Consider the following 16,938-nt stretch of genomic DNA (forward strand, 5'->3'; position numbering starts at 1 on the left):
ATTTCTGTACATTTAGGGTTCGAGGGTTAGGATCCGGCTAGAATCACAATCTTCAACAAAATGACATGTTAGGATCCGGCTAAAAGGTCATCATGAACAAACACTTCTGTTTGGTGTTGGTAAGGAGAAAGTCAGTGCCTTGTATTTGTCAGTGTTCTTCAAGTAGATAGTCAGTGCACCATGCCCTCCCATTGAATGTCCAAAAATTGATGCCCTGGAAGTGTTAAGCTGTTCAAAGTTATCACTTAAACATAGTCATAAATGCGCCACTTGTTCCACTTCTCATTTGTGGCATTCAAATAAAATCCAGCACCTACTCATGAACAGTCAAGATAAGAGAATTGTAGTTTTGTGGACTGTGGCCGGCTAAGAACAAAGCTAGGTTTTTTTGGAATGTGGCCGGCTGGTAGTTGCTAGTTTTGTATGAAGAAAAAACTTATTGCTCAAGTACCTTGATATGTTATACGAAGTTGTATTGTTGGGGATAACAAGAGCTCAGAAAGTATGCTCTTTTCCATGCATGTGGGATGGCTGTTATAATCAATTTTGTTGTGTTAATTGTTACAACTATTTCTTAGGCATGGCTGGTTTGGATTGTTCCTTGGATGGTTGTCTTCAATTCATAAGATGGATTTGTAGGAAAGGCTTGCTTTGTTGATATAGTTCGGAGTACGGGTGTCCCATTCGTTTGTTAATATGTCTTAATTGGAACATGTAGGATGTCGCTCCTAATGGATCACTACGACATGGCTCACCGTGGGCGTTTGATACGGGATGAACAAATGGTAATGAGCATTTACATGTTGCTTCTTTTTGTCATTGTTTTGTTCCAAATGTGTAAGTGAAATGATCGTAACTTTAATTGCTTTTGTACTTGTTTTGTAGGATCTTGGATCCCTCAAACTTCAGTCTCACGGTGCCTCCTCAGGCGCCATGTCTTACGATGAGCGGTACACACCGTTCATCTTGAGGACAGGGCTCCTTCCGTTCATCCATATGGTGACCTGGTCGACACCTTGGATGAACGCTTGTGCAATCACCGCGCTCGTCAACCGGTGGAGGCATGAGACCCACACTTTTCACCTCCGGACCGGTGAGATGACTGTGACTCTTCAGGACGTGTCCATGATCCTGGCACTCCCCATCGGCGGGGAACCAGTATGTATCAACACGGCCTCTTCGGGATGGCGCCAGCAGATGGCGGATCTTATTGGTAGGGCACCGGAGGCCCCTGAGGACCCCGCTAACGACAGAATGCCAGCGGGCGCAACGTACACTTGGATAGTTGAGAACTTCTCCGAGTGCCCCGAGGATGCTGTCATCGAGGTGGTTGAGCAGTACGCACGAGTATAGGTGTGGTATGTCATCACACGCACTCTGTTTGCTGACGGGGGTGGCAGGACAGCTCAATGGCATTGGCTGAAGGCCTTGACCGAATGGGACTCCAATTGGAGCTGGGGCACAGCTGCACTTGCCTGCCTTTACCGGCAGGTAATTAATATTTCATTGTTGTTACTACCTGCAATGACCTATGATGACATGTCCTAATTTATTTCCTGATTGCCTTTTGTTTTAGTTGGACGATGCTTGTCGTAGGAGCAAACCAGACAGCGCCATAGGTGGTCCACTGCTTCTACTGTCTGTTTGGAGCTAGGAACGCTTCCCCGTTGGACGCCCGGAAACGTTGGCATTCAAAGATTGGGATGATCACGAAGACCCGCTGCGGAGACCCACTTGGGCTTACAAGTGGGACCGTGCGAGAGATAACTGGAACGACACTAAACTTCTGTACAAGCAGTACACAAACGAGTTCGACACTTTAACCCCTGGGCAGGTAAATATTGTTATTGCAGAAAATTACTATGATTTCCGTGCTCTATGGTAACTGAACATTGCGATGCTTGTGATATGTTTAAGGTGGAATGGCAGCCATATGGTAGTGGGGACGATTGCGGAGTCCCGTTCGATTATGAGCTAAACCCGAAGTATTTGGAAGAAAGACATCTGTGGTTGATGCGATGTCCAATGATATGCTTGTGGGTGGTTGAACTTCATCAACCACATCGTGTGATGCAACAGTTTGGGTTGCTGATCACTAGATCCGTCATGAAATAAGTTTTGTAATCTTAATTTAGAAATTGTAATACTTAGTCAATAAAGTCACGCCTCATCTCGGAAGAATGGAGGGAGTACGGCTACAGTGAACTCCGTCGCGGAGGCACAAAGAGAAACAAACGGACGTACGCACGTTAGGGAGAATCATCTCCCGAATGTTTTTCCTTATCCCTCCCTCCGTAACCGGCAAATTACCATACCACCCAAAACGAAAAGCCCTTCCTTCCTCCGCCCTCCTCCCAAGGGCAGCCCGGAATCTGCCTGGACCGCTCCAGCTCGCCCCAATGGTGACCAGGTGGAACCAGAAGAGCCCGGGCCTCAAGATCCTGTGGATCTGGACCCTGGGAACCGCCGGAAGTAAGCAACCGCAACCGCAACTCCATCCCATCCCTGATTCCCCTCGCTCCCGTCTAATCGTACAAGATACCGCCGCCACTGCCCGCTGATTTGCTGATTTCCTCGTGCAGTTATGATCGCCAACGTCGTTCGGACCCGCGTAAACGATATGGAGATGATCCTCCGGGACGAAGACGAAGCCGCGGCTGCCGCCGGCGGTGGCAGCGGCGGCGGGACCTCCGGTGAGCGTGTCATGAGGGACGACGAGTTGAGCAGGTACGGGAGCCCTGCCCACCTGCGCCCCTCTGACTGAGTCGTGTTACGCGCATTTACCATAGCTAAGGTTGAACAGTTAGTAACGATCATACCTTGTGAACTCTTGCTGTTTTTCTTCTCTCGAGTAGTGGCAACCGGCAGAGATTTAAAGTCGATTCAGTGATAGATACAGGCCCCTATCCAGAACTGAATATTGCCAATGTGTTTCTGCTCACTGTGCCTTTTGTGTTAAACAGTTGTACTATCTAGTTCGTAAACACAACAGAACGAATCTCTTGGATCGTTCACATTTCCATGGTACATACATTGGGCTATGACTTAGAGGCATCCATCCCCTGGGTACAAAGTACAAATCAGTTCTGTTTCAAGTTCCTGATACCTTCTGTCCATGTATTCCTGAGTGCATTTTTCTCTTCGGCCACTCTAGTATAAACATGACATCAGTGGCGGATCCCAGTTTGTGAGGCAGGGTGGTCCAATGTACAATTTTTTTCACCCCAATATATATATTATAACCAGCTATTTTTTACCCCAAATATTACTCGCCAACAATAAATATGTTAATATTGAATTGCCAAAAATACGATACAAATATATCATCTATAAAGTCTTGTAAGCATATTTAAAGTCATAAGTAAGCATGAAATTTGCATAAAAGAAGCCAACACACCTTCGTTCATTTTTTGTCGGGATAACGCTTTCGCATGGTCATGAAAGTATCAATTACATCATCTTCATTCACTTTGGAGAAAGCATCTTGCTCAATATATGTGACTAGGCAATCATCCAAAAAACTATCACCCATCTTATTTCTCAACTTATTCTTGACAAAAGTCATTGCTGAAAATGCTCTTTCAACACTTGCAGTCGCCACAGGCAGAATCAATACCAATTTGAGAAGCAAGTAGACTAAATTATAAACTATATGTCTCCTTGTTTGAACAAGCTTAACTGAGAGATCAACAAGATTTTCTAGACCTTTGAAGTCATCATCTTTTCTCATGTCACCAATATAGTTATCAAGTTGTATTTGAAGGTGTACCAAGTCACTGTTTGAAAAATCATTGGGATACAACTCAGCAAGTCTGTGTACCTTCTGCGCATCAAAAGAAGCAAAGTTGTTGGCCGGACTCAAGGCTGCCATGCAAGAAAGCAACTCCATATTGATCTCATCAAATCTATCGTCCAATTCTTGTCTGATTTTATCAATGACCCCAATATAAACTTCTCTTCTGAAGTGATCCTCATTAGTTTGGGGTTGAACAAATCTTGCTGATCTTCCATGTGGCATATAATTACTCCCCATTGTAGGAACTTCAATGCTATATTTATTACAGAATGAAGTAACCTTTTCAAGGAATGCATCCCTCCCATTAGACCTCAAGTCTTGCATTCTCGTCTTTGCCAATCTAACAAGTCTCATTGCATTAAGAATATCTTGGTCTCTTCTTTGCAAACACTCGGACAATTCATTTGTGTATCCAAGAATGAGAAGCATCAAGTGTGCATTGAAAATAAAGTCAAATGACTCAAACACTCCAACAATACTATGTATTTTCGGCCAGTCACCCCTTTGTGCAGTATCTTTTCCAAGAGAAATGAGTACATCACGGATTTCAGCATACATAGTAGTAATGTTGAGAACAGTTCTGTAATGAGAACCCCACCGAGTTTCACCAGGCCTAGCTAACCCCATCTCTTGATTTAATCCCCTCCCAGTTTCTAGTTCACCACATTCAATTGCTTTCAGTACATTCTGAAGCCTAGCATTTTTAAGCATGTCATGGCGCTTGCAAGAAACTCCGATAATACTCAATAATAGAGATACTCGATCAAAAAACCATACACAATCATCATTTCCCTTGGCAACAGCAACAAGAACTAGTTGTAATTGATGTGCAAAACAATGGACATAATAAGTAGAAGGTGACTCTTTCATGATCAATGTTTTTAATCCTCTAATTTCTCCTTTCATGTTGCTAGCACCATCATAACCTTGCCCACGGATTTGAGTCATAGTCAAATGGTGACTCACAAGTAAAGATTGTATTGCTTCCTTAAGTGACAATGAAGTAGTGTTACTTACATGAACAACTCCAAGAAAATGCTCGCATGGCCTTCCTAGTTTATCAACATAACGCAAGCATATAGCCAATTGTTCTTTATGTGAAACATCACTAGATTCATCCGCAAGAATAGCATAGTGATTATCACCAATATCTTCAAGAATTTGCTTTCGAGTTTCTAGTGCACAACATTGAATAATCTGCTTTTGAATATTATGGCTAGTCAATGTGCAGTTACCTGGTGCATTCTTCAATACATACTTATTCACCTCTTCACTATTTTCTGCAAGCCATTTCAAAAGCTCAATGAAGTTCCCTCTATTGCTAGCCTCTTCATCTTCTCTATGTCCATGGAAGGCCAATCCTTGATGCAAAAGAAACTTCAAACATCTAAGTGAATAAGTCAACCTAATCTTGTAAAGACGGACATCCTCATTATTAACCTTCACCAACAGAGTATCAACTGCCGCACGGGGATTAACAAATAAATTGTACCTCTCTTGAGCTGCATTGTGCACACTTGCTACATCACCTTCATGCTTCTGAAGTGCATCATCTCTGTTCCAAGTTTTCCAACCATCATCAGTAAAAGCATTAGTTCTCTTCCGACTAGTTTTTTTCTCTTTAAACAAGGTGCATACGAAGCAAAATCCAGCTTTCTCCTTTATACTATATTCAAGCCAATGGTGCTTATGAAACCAAAAAGGATCGAATTTCCTATCTCTGCCTCCAATTTTTCTGACTTCAAAAGTATGAGCATAAGGTTGGAACGGACCTTTCATAATATATGCTCTTCGAACTGCATCTTGATCATTGACAGGATAAGCTGAAATTGGCAATCTTTCCCCTGGATCATGTGGCAGTCGATTAATGTCATAAACTGGAGGAGGCGGAGGTGAAGGCGGCCGAGGAGGCGGTGACTGAGGCCGCGACGGCGAGGGAGGCTGTCGTGATATAATTTCTTGCTCTCGTTCCGGAGAAAAAGGAGGAGCGACCTTCTTCTTTGCTGCATAATTCATAAAAAGAGATGCAATGTCTCCGTTCCTCTTCATTTTTCAACAATTCTGCAATTGAAACACAAGTTTAAGCAATGAAGCATTGGAATAATTTACAGTAAGTTCAGTTCAACCAACAAGCAAACCTTAATTTGATCTCCTGATCGCCGAGAGATTGCGGCTGGGCAGCGCGTCCTGATCGCCTGATCGCAGATCGCTGCTGATTGCTACGCGCTGGCTAAGCTAGGGCTGGCAGAGGGCAGTTCCGTGACTTCTGTCTCTGCCTGTTCGTTTCTGATCGATGCCCCTGTTCCCGCTGATCGATCGATTGATAGGAAATTAGGAACAGGCCCGTATGTGGAGAGCTGGCCGGGCCTAACAAGGAGATGGGCTGGCAGCCTGATTTTTCTTTTTCTTTTTGGGCTCAGGATATTAGATGTAGTGTTATATGGGCCAAATTCCATGGACCACCACCCTGGCCACCCTGTGGATCTGCCAGTGCATGACATACTACAATCCACGGAAGAAGCGCCTTCTATGTATGGCTTCAAGGTAGGAAGCACGAGCCATAAGTTGCGGTTTTAGCTAACTTTTAAGCCTTCCAAGTCCCACCCACACTAAGTGTAAGGATCTCTTTCTGGTGTTGTGAAAGTATGGTATGCCATCCCAAGTTGACGGCATCATAAGTCCACCACACATGATGAATGCTAATGGCTAATGTTACATTATTCTTTCGTACATCTATGGCTTAATCTCCATTGATATCTTCGTGAAACACCGATCATTGCTTGAGTCACGTGGCGTATGAATTAAGACCAAGAATTGCCCCCGGGACTACAAAATGAGCACTAGGGCTATCTAGTTCGAAGGGTTTCAAGCTGGCATTGATCAGTGGATTCTCAAAACATATACTATTCCTGCTTCAAGTTGTATTGCTGTAGTGATGCAATTCTCAAATTAGTGTCATTTGCCATACAGCACGGTTAGTTGCAGCTGGTTCAAATATCAGTGGAGAACTGAAGACTGAACCATACAGAGTAGGAGATGGCAATGTAGCCATCACTTGCATATGTCTTCCATGGGCTGTCATCTTCTCCTTTCAAAGTATACACTCCAAGAGTCACCCGGAACAGAAAAGAGCTCCCTCCATTTGTCATGATTGGTAGCCTGAACATCGTGGCTAAATTGTTGTTATGGTGTAGAAAATCAACAGAGGATCTGTAGGGAGTTTGTCCATGATGCTTGTTGTTGTTAAGAGTGTGTGAAGAGAAGGATGTGTGTGGTCAGAAGAGAGTAACTCCCATGTTATCATGGAAGTTCTGGTATGTCTGGCCCACAACCAGCGATCTCATACTCTTATTCATGCAAATAAGTAGCAATTCAAATATTATATTTATTACAAACCGAAGGATTGCATGACACTACAAAAAAAAGGGTGGAACAGAACACTAATAACAGCTACTTGACTCTTTAGCTTCCGTCATTCTTTTATTTCTTTTGTTATAGCTGTCTTCTGTTACAGGGAGCAGATATCCGTACTCCACATGCTCACTAGAACTTCCCTACTGAACCTACTAGGCTACTACGTTATCCAGTCTTAAATCTTGAATCTATGCAGTCTGTGGATTCTAAACTATATCCAACTTGCCCTGAACTTCCTTCATACTCCCGTTATTTGTTGCTTATACTCCCTCCGCTCAAAAATATTTTATGCCTTATATTTTGGAACGGAGGGACTGCCAAGTATTTCTCTTCATTTTGATCTTTGCAAATATAGAGTTCACCCAAGTCACGCCCACCAGATGCCAACCCAATTTGTATGCTCATCACTTGATCAAATGGTACATCTGCCAGATACGGACAAGACAATACTGGGCACAAGTTAGTGCAAACTAATTTACTGCTTATCATCATAGCTGTTCTAGCGATTTGTATCTTCTCTCAATCCTTGTAGAAAAAAATACATTAGTGATTAGTGCAACCTGCTGTGCCAGAGTTGGTTGATGTTAAACGGTGAGAGTGGTCTCAGCTGCACAAGGGAAATAGCGCGATGGCATGACTGATGATGTATCTTCCGGCATGGAGCTATGGAAGTACACTGTATTACATGAAAATACACAGCACAGGGCTAGAGCTACAGTTGTTCTGACTAACAGAAGTATTTCTTGCACAACTTTTTTTCTTTTTATGTATGCAGCATCTTAACGGAAGTTCCTTTCTTGCAGCGAGTGAAGAAGAGTTTACTGCTTGAGCTTGAGTGACTTCATGGACTTTGAGCTTGAGAGATTCTACATGGCAAAGTCCGTCTAAGCCCGCATGTCGCCAGCCAGAGCCTATACTGGTTGCCCGGTTCATCGTTTAATGTCTCATCTCGAAAGAACTTTTTGTTGGGATTTTATTTGTAAATCAGTGAGGCATGTATCTGTGTGGGGGCATGAGATTGTGGACCTGTTACTACTTAAAATTGAACCTGTAACTTAAAGTCGCCATGATAGCTTAGAAAACTAAATAAATGGACTTGTAAACTCTGCAAGGTGAACCTGTGTGGATGGGAAGAAAATCATATACGCCTGGGTCGTTTCGTCAACCACGCTGGTCGCTGGACTCTCTTCCATTCCTGATTTCCCTACCAGCATGTTTGGCAATATAAGAAAAGGAGAATGAAGTAGATTAAACATGGGAATTGATTTTTAGTCTCAATCCCTTCTTGTGTTGGTATGGGATGAGATATATACGTGGTAATTAACGAGGAATTTTTATTTCCGTGTTTGGTTGTTGGGAGTTTATAGAAAATTAGCTTATGACTGATGTTTAAGATAATTTCTACGAAAATATTCCCTCCGAATTCTCGGTCTCTCAAATCTCATGCCTAGTTTTTCTAATTCACATCACAGCCTCTCCAACTCTCGTTCCCTGTCTCTAATTCCATCCAACGAAACGATCTGTCGAGTCCATTCCTTCCGTCCTTAACTGACGTGGAGTTAATTCGTGAAGGTGGGAGTACCAAATCTCTACCCCCTTGGCCACAGTGCGTTGCTCTGTTTCTGAATTGTCGCCCGCCTCATCTCCCTTTGGTTCCTTGGACGCTGCCCGCCTGCCCCTTTTCATCTGAGCCAGCGACGACGCACAAAGAAGGCATGGTGCACAAAGAAGGCATGGTTGACACAGAATCACAGACTGCAATTCATTGATTTGGCATCGCCGATCTGTCTCCGGTGCCATAGATTTGGAGTTGGAGCCACGGCCCTAATTTTTGGAAGTAAATCATCAGGGTATATATACTCATAAACAGCACTTCCTCCGCCCAACAAAACATATCACAAGTTTGTCAAAATTTAGATGTATCTAAACATGACTTAGTGTATAGATGCATTCAAATTTGGTCGAAAGAGACATTCTTTGTTGGTGGGATCGAGCACTCCAAGTTGCCCCAACGTACTCGAATTGGAATCCAAACACCGAAGGGCCCGAGGGCGGAGGGCCGAGGCGCCGAGCACTGCCCGCCGGGGGTCGATCGAGATATAACTACGAGCTGCCAGACCGGGTTAAGCACGCGCCCTACCGACCGAGCAGCGTGGCCGCGCAGCTAGCGCTAACCCTAACTGACGAGTCCTGACGGCCGGGCGAGCGGTGACGCCTCGACCGTTTCTTCCCCGCGCCGACGATCTTGGGAGGAGCTAGCTAGCGAGGTCCGTCCATATATCTGCAGCCACTGCGCGAGGAAGCTAGCAATGACGCCTACGGTCTGCAGTATGTCTGACGGCGACGATGAAGACGGTCCAATTTCCTTCAAGCAGCGAGGCTCGTCAGCGTCAGGGAATGCGTCGAATCCTCGGCCTTTGGGGTCCGGTGGTGGTAAGCCAAACAGTATATTACCGACGAAAAGACCTCTTTTGGTGGAAGATGGTGATACTGATTCGGATGACGAGAAACCACTCGCAAAACTGAAGAGAATCGACAACAAAGGAGGTGCCAAGGAAGAAGATGACGATTCGGAAGATGAGAAGCCACTGGCCATGAGGTGGTTGCCCAGCAATGCAAGCAGCGCTCCCAGGAATTCAATCAAAAGGCGGCCAGGTGATGGCGATAATCGAACAAGTTCACCTCTGAACCCTTCTGCCGTCGAAAGAGAACCGGAGGCTGCTGAGCCCATGACAACGACATACCTCTCGCACCAGTTGAGCCTCCGAAAACAAATCCACCCGCAAAGAAAATCCCCAACAAAAAGTTCTTTCGAGATGAGACATTAAACGATGAACCGGGCAACCAGTATAGGCTCTGGCTGGCGACATGCGGGCTTAGACGGACTTTGCCATGTAAAAAGTCCATGAGACTTGTACGGAGGGGGCATCAAGACTACTCTAGAAAGGATTCGCGGCCACAAGAAATATACATGATGAACCATCCTTCTGCTGAAAATCAATTTCTTTCAGCATTCGCATTTTTTTACAATTTCTGTTGGTTTCTATTTAGTTTTGAGTTTCGTGTACATATGCTATCATGCAACTTCAATTATTTTCAGGACGACGACGAGGCCGATACTGTTGGTTGTTGTACACTGAAGGTCGAAAATGTTAGGTCATGATCTTCATGCTTGACGATATTATTCACTAAGAGAAAATTAATTCTGATGTTAGCCGATGTTTGATTTCCCTTTCAGTTTGACTTCCTCAGTAAAGGTTCTACTCCCTCCGTTTCATAATTCTTGTCGAAATCTTACATGTATCTAGACACCTTTTAGTAATAGATACATCCAATTTTAGGCAAATTTGAGACAAGTTTTATGGAACGGAGGGAGTATAAGATACTTGAACACCATAGAAGTTTAGAGGTTGAACTACCTGTATACGAGGTTATTAAGCAACTCTGTCTGGTAACTCCCATGCTATGCTCTTTTCCCATCCGTCCATCTCTTGCTGCTGTCCTAGACAAATCGTCCACATATGTTTCGCGTACTGGTTTTGTAGGAAAAATGAAGGGAAAGCATTTCTTTGGGGAGCTTGATACAAAAGCTAAATGCTCATCCTAAAGGAATTAATGCCTGGCCCTTATGGCAAAAGTGTTCTGAACATATAATGCTTCCGTCACTTTGCACGCCAACGTAAGTTCTATGCAAACTTTCACTGTTTCGTAGCAGGTCTCTGTCCTCTGTGTTATGTCACACTGTTTAGACTGCATGATCTCGGTGCTTTAATTAAGTGATTAGCTGAACTTTGTCATGAAAACAATTTAGGAGCATCTGTTGTGCCGTTTTGTTTTGATACTGTAACACTCATAGCTGAGCTTGTACCTGCAGCTCAAATCAACAGCAAATATATATTTAGTTTGTCAGTAAACATAGAAATCATCGTGTCTTCAGTTACAGCAGTTATCAGGTTAAACTTTTCATATTCCCAGAAACGAATGTGTAACATTATTATGTCATAATAATTTTTTTATCTGAATAGATATATGTGTGTGATGGTATTACAGCTGAACAAAGAAACAGAAGGTGGAACCCTTCTTCAAAAAATTACTATCTATCAACACGCAGACAAGGAAGTAAAATCTGCCACTCTTGAGGGGAAAAACTTGCATCATCCGTCAGGTTGAACAAAAAAAAACTTGATCTCTTTGATGTTTCTCGTTCACCCAGGTTGCTATAATCTGTAACCATCAGCTTGCGGTCTCAAAATCACATGATTCCCAGATGGCTAAGGTGAATGAAAAGTTTGACGAATTAAAGGTTGGTTGTTGGCTTCAATGGTTAGCTCAAATTTGTGCTTGTCCTGTAAACATTTTTGTCATCATTCTTTTTTCCAGGCTCAGAGGAATGGGCTGAAAATAGAGTTAGAGAAAGCGAGAAAGGAGAGCATATAGGCAATGATAAAGATGAGAAGAGACAGAGAACATTGATCCTCGAAGTGTACTTCAAAATCACAGATATATCAAATTTTGTACTTGCCTGACTCAAAGAGTGGAGACAATCTCATATAGTCTAGCTAAATGTGTAAGTTTTGATCGAAAGATACTTCACAGATGGTGTATGTATTTTTCATTCTAGCATGTAATGACTGCCGAAACAGAATGCACTGTTTTTAAAATGTTAAAAACGGATTGCAATCAGAATGCTAGAAGCGAAGAAACAGATACACTTTCATTCTAACACTAACTCTCAGCAATCAATAGCCAGTCATGAGTATTCCCAGCAATCAAAGAGTCGATCAGGTGTATATCCACCAGGCCGGGGGACACCTGTCCGAGGAGCGAGGTGGGTGAGGTGGATCACCAAGAAGCGGCCAATCCTCTACAACATCATCCTCCATTCCATGTGCAATCCCAATGAATCCCATATTCTGTCTCGTATAACGACCTGGCTCCTCCTCGACTTCAACGCCGCTGTCGTCGAAGAAGTGAATTTTTGCGGACTGTGCAGCAAAGGGTCGCGAAGACGCCTGTCCAACAAAGAGAGCACGGCCCACGAGTGATGACGACGCATCCTCCCAGCTGAAGTACATACTGGACTCAGAATAACCTTCATCATCAGAACTTGCGTTGGAACTTTGGTCTTCCTCCTCATTTAGTTCCAGTTTGTATACTTTGATTGTAAAGGCCCGGCCATCATTCATCCGCAGCATTTTGATAACCATGTGTAAAATGCCTCCAGACTCTACAAGGTATCTATTGATGTTAAGATTCAGAAGCTCGGAACCATGTGTATCAGACAGATAATCTCCCCTCTCCTTTGTTGGGAACTCCTGCCACCACAGATTCCCGTGGTCGTCCTTCAACTTTCCAATCTTCTCTCTAGCAGTCAGAAGCCAGAACTCTCCCCTGTGATAGATCAGATCAGCAAAATCATCAACCCAATCTGTAGGCAAGTGAACATCCTCCCAGTGTGGAGGATCCATTCGCCACGTGGCTAGAACAGAAGAGCAGTCCTCCCCTAGAGCTGCAACCGTGCAGCCAGGTAGCAGGGGTGACGAAGAGGGGACAGCAGCTCGAAATCTGAATGTATTCACGTCCTGGCCGCTCCTCACTGTCACCGGCATGGCGATCATCTGACGGGTGTGTATATTGAACATATGGTGGCGGTGAGGTTCATCGAGCGACAGAGCAAACCATCCACCCTCGCACGAGCCAGAAAACTTCCCGTGCACTCGGACATCTTCAGGCAAGTGCAGCTTGTGCCAGTGCCAGTCGCAGACTCCATCTGGATCATCCCTCTCATCTGCTGCTGTTGCAAGTCTGTCCAATTCGCAAGCCTGCGTGTTGTGGAACATAGGATCTGCACTTGATGGGAGAATCAGGCTACGAATCTGAGCTGGCAACTGACCAATGAGTGACTCCACGGCAGCATTCCAGGTACGGTTCAGGCATCTGTAGGCGACAAACTCGGTCCGGCTCTGCCGTGTCATATTGAGGATGACCACGACGAGGTGTTGGGGTGGGGGGGGGGGGGGGGGGGGCTCTGACACGAATTCTGTATCTGACGCGCCGCCCGTCCGAGCCGTCTCCTTTGTGTTCAACTCCGAGGACCCTGCAACGGTCACGGCGAGTGCAGAAGATGGCGCTTGTCCTCCTGCCCCCTGCATTGCACAGTGGAAACCATAAATTGAAATCCTCAACAACTTCGATCAGTTGAAATCATCAACAACATCATCCCCAATCCCCAAATCGAAACATCAACGGCGATTGTGCATTACCAGCAAAAGCAACTCATCAACTATTTCGATCAGTTGAAATCATGAGCAACATCATCCCCAATCCCCAAATCGAAACATCAACTGCGATTGTGCATTACCAGCAAAAGGAACTCATCAACTAATTCGATCAGTTGAAATCATCAGCAATGATAATCATCTGCTCCCCAATCCCAAAATCGAAACAACAACTGATTCGATCGCACATTAGCAGCAAAAGTAACTCATCAACTAATTCGACCGGTTAAAATCATCACATCACAGGGACATCTAATTCAACTATGCATCACGATCAAACTCTCCCCGTGTTCATTCAAAAATTCAAATCACTGCTCGAGCACGGAGCCGCTTCCTCACGTTGCCGGCGCGCGCGCGTCCGCGTGGGTCTGGCTTCCTTAATGCGCGCTCTGTTTCGTCTGAGAAGGAGGCGGAAGGGAGGGGGAACCAAGAGGAGGAGGAGCGGGAGCAAATATCCAAACATTCATCACTACGACGGCGCGGAACATCTAATTCAATTACGTATCACCACTCGTGTTCGTCGAAAAATTCAAATCAACCACGCTTGAGCACGACACGGAATATGTTCAACGATTCCTCACCTTGCTGTGGCGCGTCCGCTTGGAGCTACCTTCCTCCATTGGCTCTCTATCTGATCGGAGGAGGAGGATCGGAGGAGGAGGAGGTGGAAGAGCGAGCAGAAGCACGAGCACGAGCAGAAATTTGAAAGCCGCCTTGGCGGATTGGGGGGTTTTAGTGGTTTATATGGGCGGAAATGCTTGGCTGGACCGTGGAGCCGCTGCTCCAGGGGTTTCCGTCACATGCTTGATTAAGTCCGCGGGGCGGGCCCCAACTATCAGTTTGGAGACAAAATGTCTGGCACTCCGTATAATAATAAATCACCCCTAATCTAACAGACCGGAGCTAATCACCTATTAGACCTCCACCACGGGAGATGACGAGTGGATTAGTTGCAGGGTTAAGGGATCGATCGCTTGGTCTGAAGTCGCTCTAGTCTTGCTCGTAAGAATTGATAGGAAGAACAATATATGCCCAAGAAGAAAACTGCACATCAAACACTTATGATGGTAAACTAGACAGTTAATGATAGAATCAGGGAAGCAAATCAAAACCAGTAGTCTCTGCTACATGCAAACATAACTGTGAATCAAAATTGAGTCCTCTTGGAAGGTCATATGGTTTTGATTTCAGGTTTTCCCTCTCAACTGTACTGGTTAAATTTTTCATATTTTGAACTCTAATTATTTTTTTGTCACGTCATCGTTGTAGATTTTGAATTTTTCATGTTACTATTTGCAGGTTTGTATACATCTGCAAGTGAGAAAAGTATATATAGGAGCAACTGGGACTGCACTTTCTCAAAGCTCCCGGCAAAGTTCCTTAGGATGGGTTACCCAAGTGATGTAATGATATAACTCCTTCCTGCAATCTTTCCACACTTTATTTTTCTTCATGCAGCTTCCAGTGCATTCTAACTGCGTAATTAATATTGGGATTCCCAAAGATATGGCTGGAGCTTCTGAGTTCAAGGTTGGACAAACTAATGCTCACAAGGAGTAATTTTAAAGGGGCATTTTTCCTTTATCCAAAGCTATTCCAAATGAAGATCCACAGATCGACTTCAATGGGATCTTTTTTTTTTAACAGGACGTGCCAGGACGCCATGTACCCCGACTCGCCGGTTACGCACATGACCTTCCTCGCCGCGGCACTGGATGGGGGAGGGAGGTGGCGGCGCTCGAGGCAGGAAGGGAGGGGCTGCGGCTCTCGAATGGGAGGGAGGTGGAGTCGGACCTTGGACGGGCGGGGGTAGGGAGCTAGTCGGAGACGAGTCGGACCTTGGACGCCGACGGGTTCAGGAATCGGGACGACGAGACATGTCAAGAAGGAGGGCTCAGTGAAACTACGGCTGGGTTTTTTTTCGGTTTCTAGGACCGGCTTCTCCTAGAGGCTGTCCTCACCTAACTTTTTAGAAAAACTGCATCATAAATTTAGTTAGACTTTCAAAGTACTTTAGGCCAATCTAGTTTGATAGCCTAGTCAAATTTAGACGGTGGCTTCTCCAGGAAGTTGGCTTTTCAGAGAAGTCGGTTCAGGAAGCCGAAAAGAGCTGGCTCTGCACCCAGGACGAGGGTTCAGTGAGAAAATGTGCAAGTACATGTACAGTCATTGAACTTCGACTTGCTGGCGCAGCTCAAATCAATCTTCCGTAGTTGCAACGCAAACTGTCCATCCAAGTCTTCGAAGATGCATCATACATCCACGTTTTTTTTATATGACGTGATCATGTATTCTAATACTTCATCTGGTGCATCATACATCCACATTTTTTTTATATGACGTGATCATCTATTATTACTATCTATTAAATTAGAGTTGGTGGTGATGGTAAGGTCGCGGTCGCCGTAGGTTAACTTCGTTAAAATTACAACCAATATGCCACTGTCCGTTATTTTTTTTCCTCCAGTTAAAATTACAACCAATATGCCACTGCCCGTTATTTTCTTTTCCTCCAGTTTTTATCACGATTTTTCCTACTCCATCTTACAACCGACGCCACCACACCCGCATGCCGACCTCGACAGTGCCATGAGTTGCCTACACAGAAAATAAAAATAAATAGTTTGTGATTTTATTAACCCGTAGTAACGCGCCGGCACACCTGCTAGCTATCTATTAAATTGGAGTTGGTGGTGATGGTACGGTCGTCGTCACAGTAGGTTAATTTCGTTAAAATTACAACCAATATGTCATTGCCCGTTTTTTTTTCCTGCAGTTTTTTTTTCACGATTTCTCCTACTCCATCTTACAACCGACGCCACCACACCCGCATGCCAACCTCGACGGCGCCATGAGTTGCCTACACAAAAAATAAAAATAAATAGTTTGTGATTTTGTTGACCCGTAGCAACGCGCGGGCACACCTACTAGTGTATTCTAATACTTCATCTGGTGCATCATACATCCACGTTTTTTTTATACGACGTGATCATGTATTCTAATACTTTATCTGGTCCATAATAAGTGTCTTAAATTTGCGTTAAAAAATGTCTTAAATTTGGTACACAGTTGGTATAGTTTTGACGGGCTGATTCTTTTGAAGGAAAGAAAAAATCTTATATCCATCCGTCGTTCCTTCCACAGTCCTCCTACTTCCAACTCGTCAAAATTATAGTGGCCTATATCAAATTATCCTACACTTAAATTTTAATGCCATGTCTATACTATTTTATACGAACATCATTTTTATGTATTTACTGACAGAAATTTAGATATTTAATAAAGCTTGATCTTCCCTATATTTTTCCAATTTGTTGTTTTGCCATTACTTAGAGGGCATGATTTCTAGTTTCACCCCGGACCCTCGAAAACCCATGACCGGCCCTAGGGACCATAGGAGGAATAAATGATCGGCATAAGTTTTTTGTTTGCAAAAGCCATGCCACCAAG

The 16,938-nt window shown here is 44.2% G+C and overlaps 1 protein-coding gene and 1 long non-coding RNA gene across 3 annotated transcripts; both read left to right on the forward strand.

The window, feature by feature from the left end:
• Positions 1–2,296: 2,296 nt before the first annotated feature.
• Positions 2,297–8,378, forward strand: LOC100824352. Of its 2 annotated transcripts, none has more exons than XM_024455910.1 (3): positions 2,297–2,472; positions 2,583–2,727; positions 5,614–5,910. In XM_024455910.1, the coding sequence occupies exons 1-3, from the start codon at positions 2,400–2,402 to the stop codon at positions 5,621–5,623; spliced, it is 228 nt and encodes a 75-aa protein (XP_024311678.1). In that variant the 5' UTR covers positions 2,297–2,399; the 3' UTR covers positions 5,624–5,910. The 2 variants fall into 2 exon arrangements, with proteins under 2 accessions (XP_024311678.1, XP_003580743.1); XM_003580695.3 differs by lacking the exon at positions 5,614–5,910 and adding an exon at positions 8,014–8,378 and having other exon boundaries at positions 2,301–2,472.
• A 2,279-nt stretch (positions 8,379–10,657) lies between these two features.
• Positions 10,658–11,778, forward strand: LOC112269329. Its single transcript, XR_002961057.1, has 3 exons — positions 10,658–10,889; positions 11,261–11,513; positions 11,591–11,778. It is a non-coding gene; the product is annotated as an uncharacterized LOC112269329 (long non-coding RNA).
• The last annotated feature ends 5,160 nt before the right edge of the window (positions 11,779–16,938 follow it).

This window comes from Brachypodium distachyon, chromosome 5 (genome assembly GCF_000005505.3).
Source record: "Brachypodium distachyon strain Bd21 chromosome 5, Brachypodium_distachyon_v3.0, whole genome shotgun sequence".
Lineage (NCBI taxonomy): Eukaryota > Viridiplantae > Streptophyta > Magnoliopsida > Poales > Poaceae > Brachypodium > Brachypodium distachyon.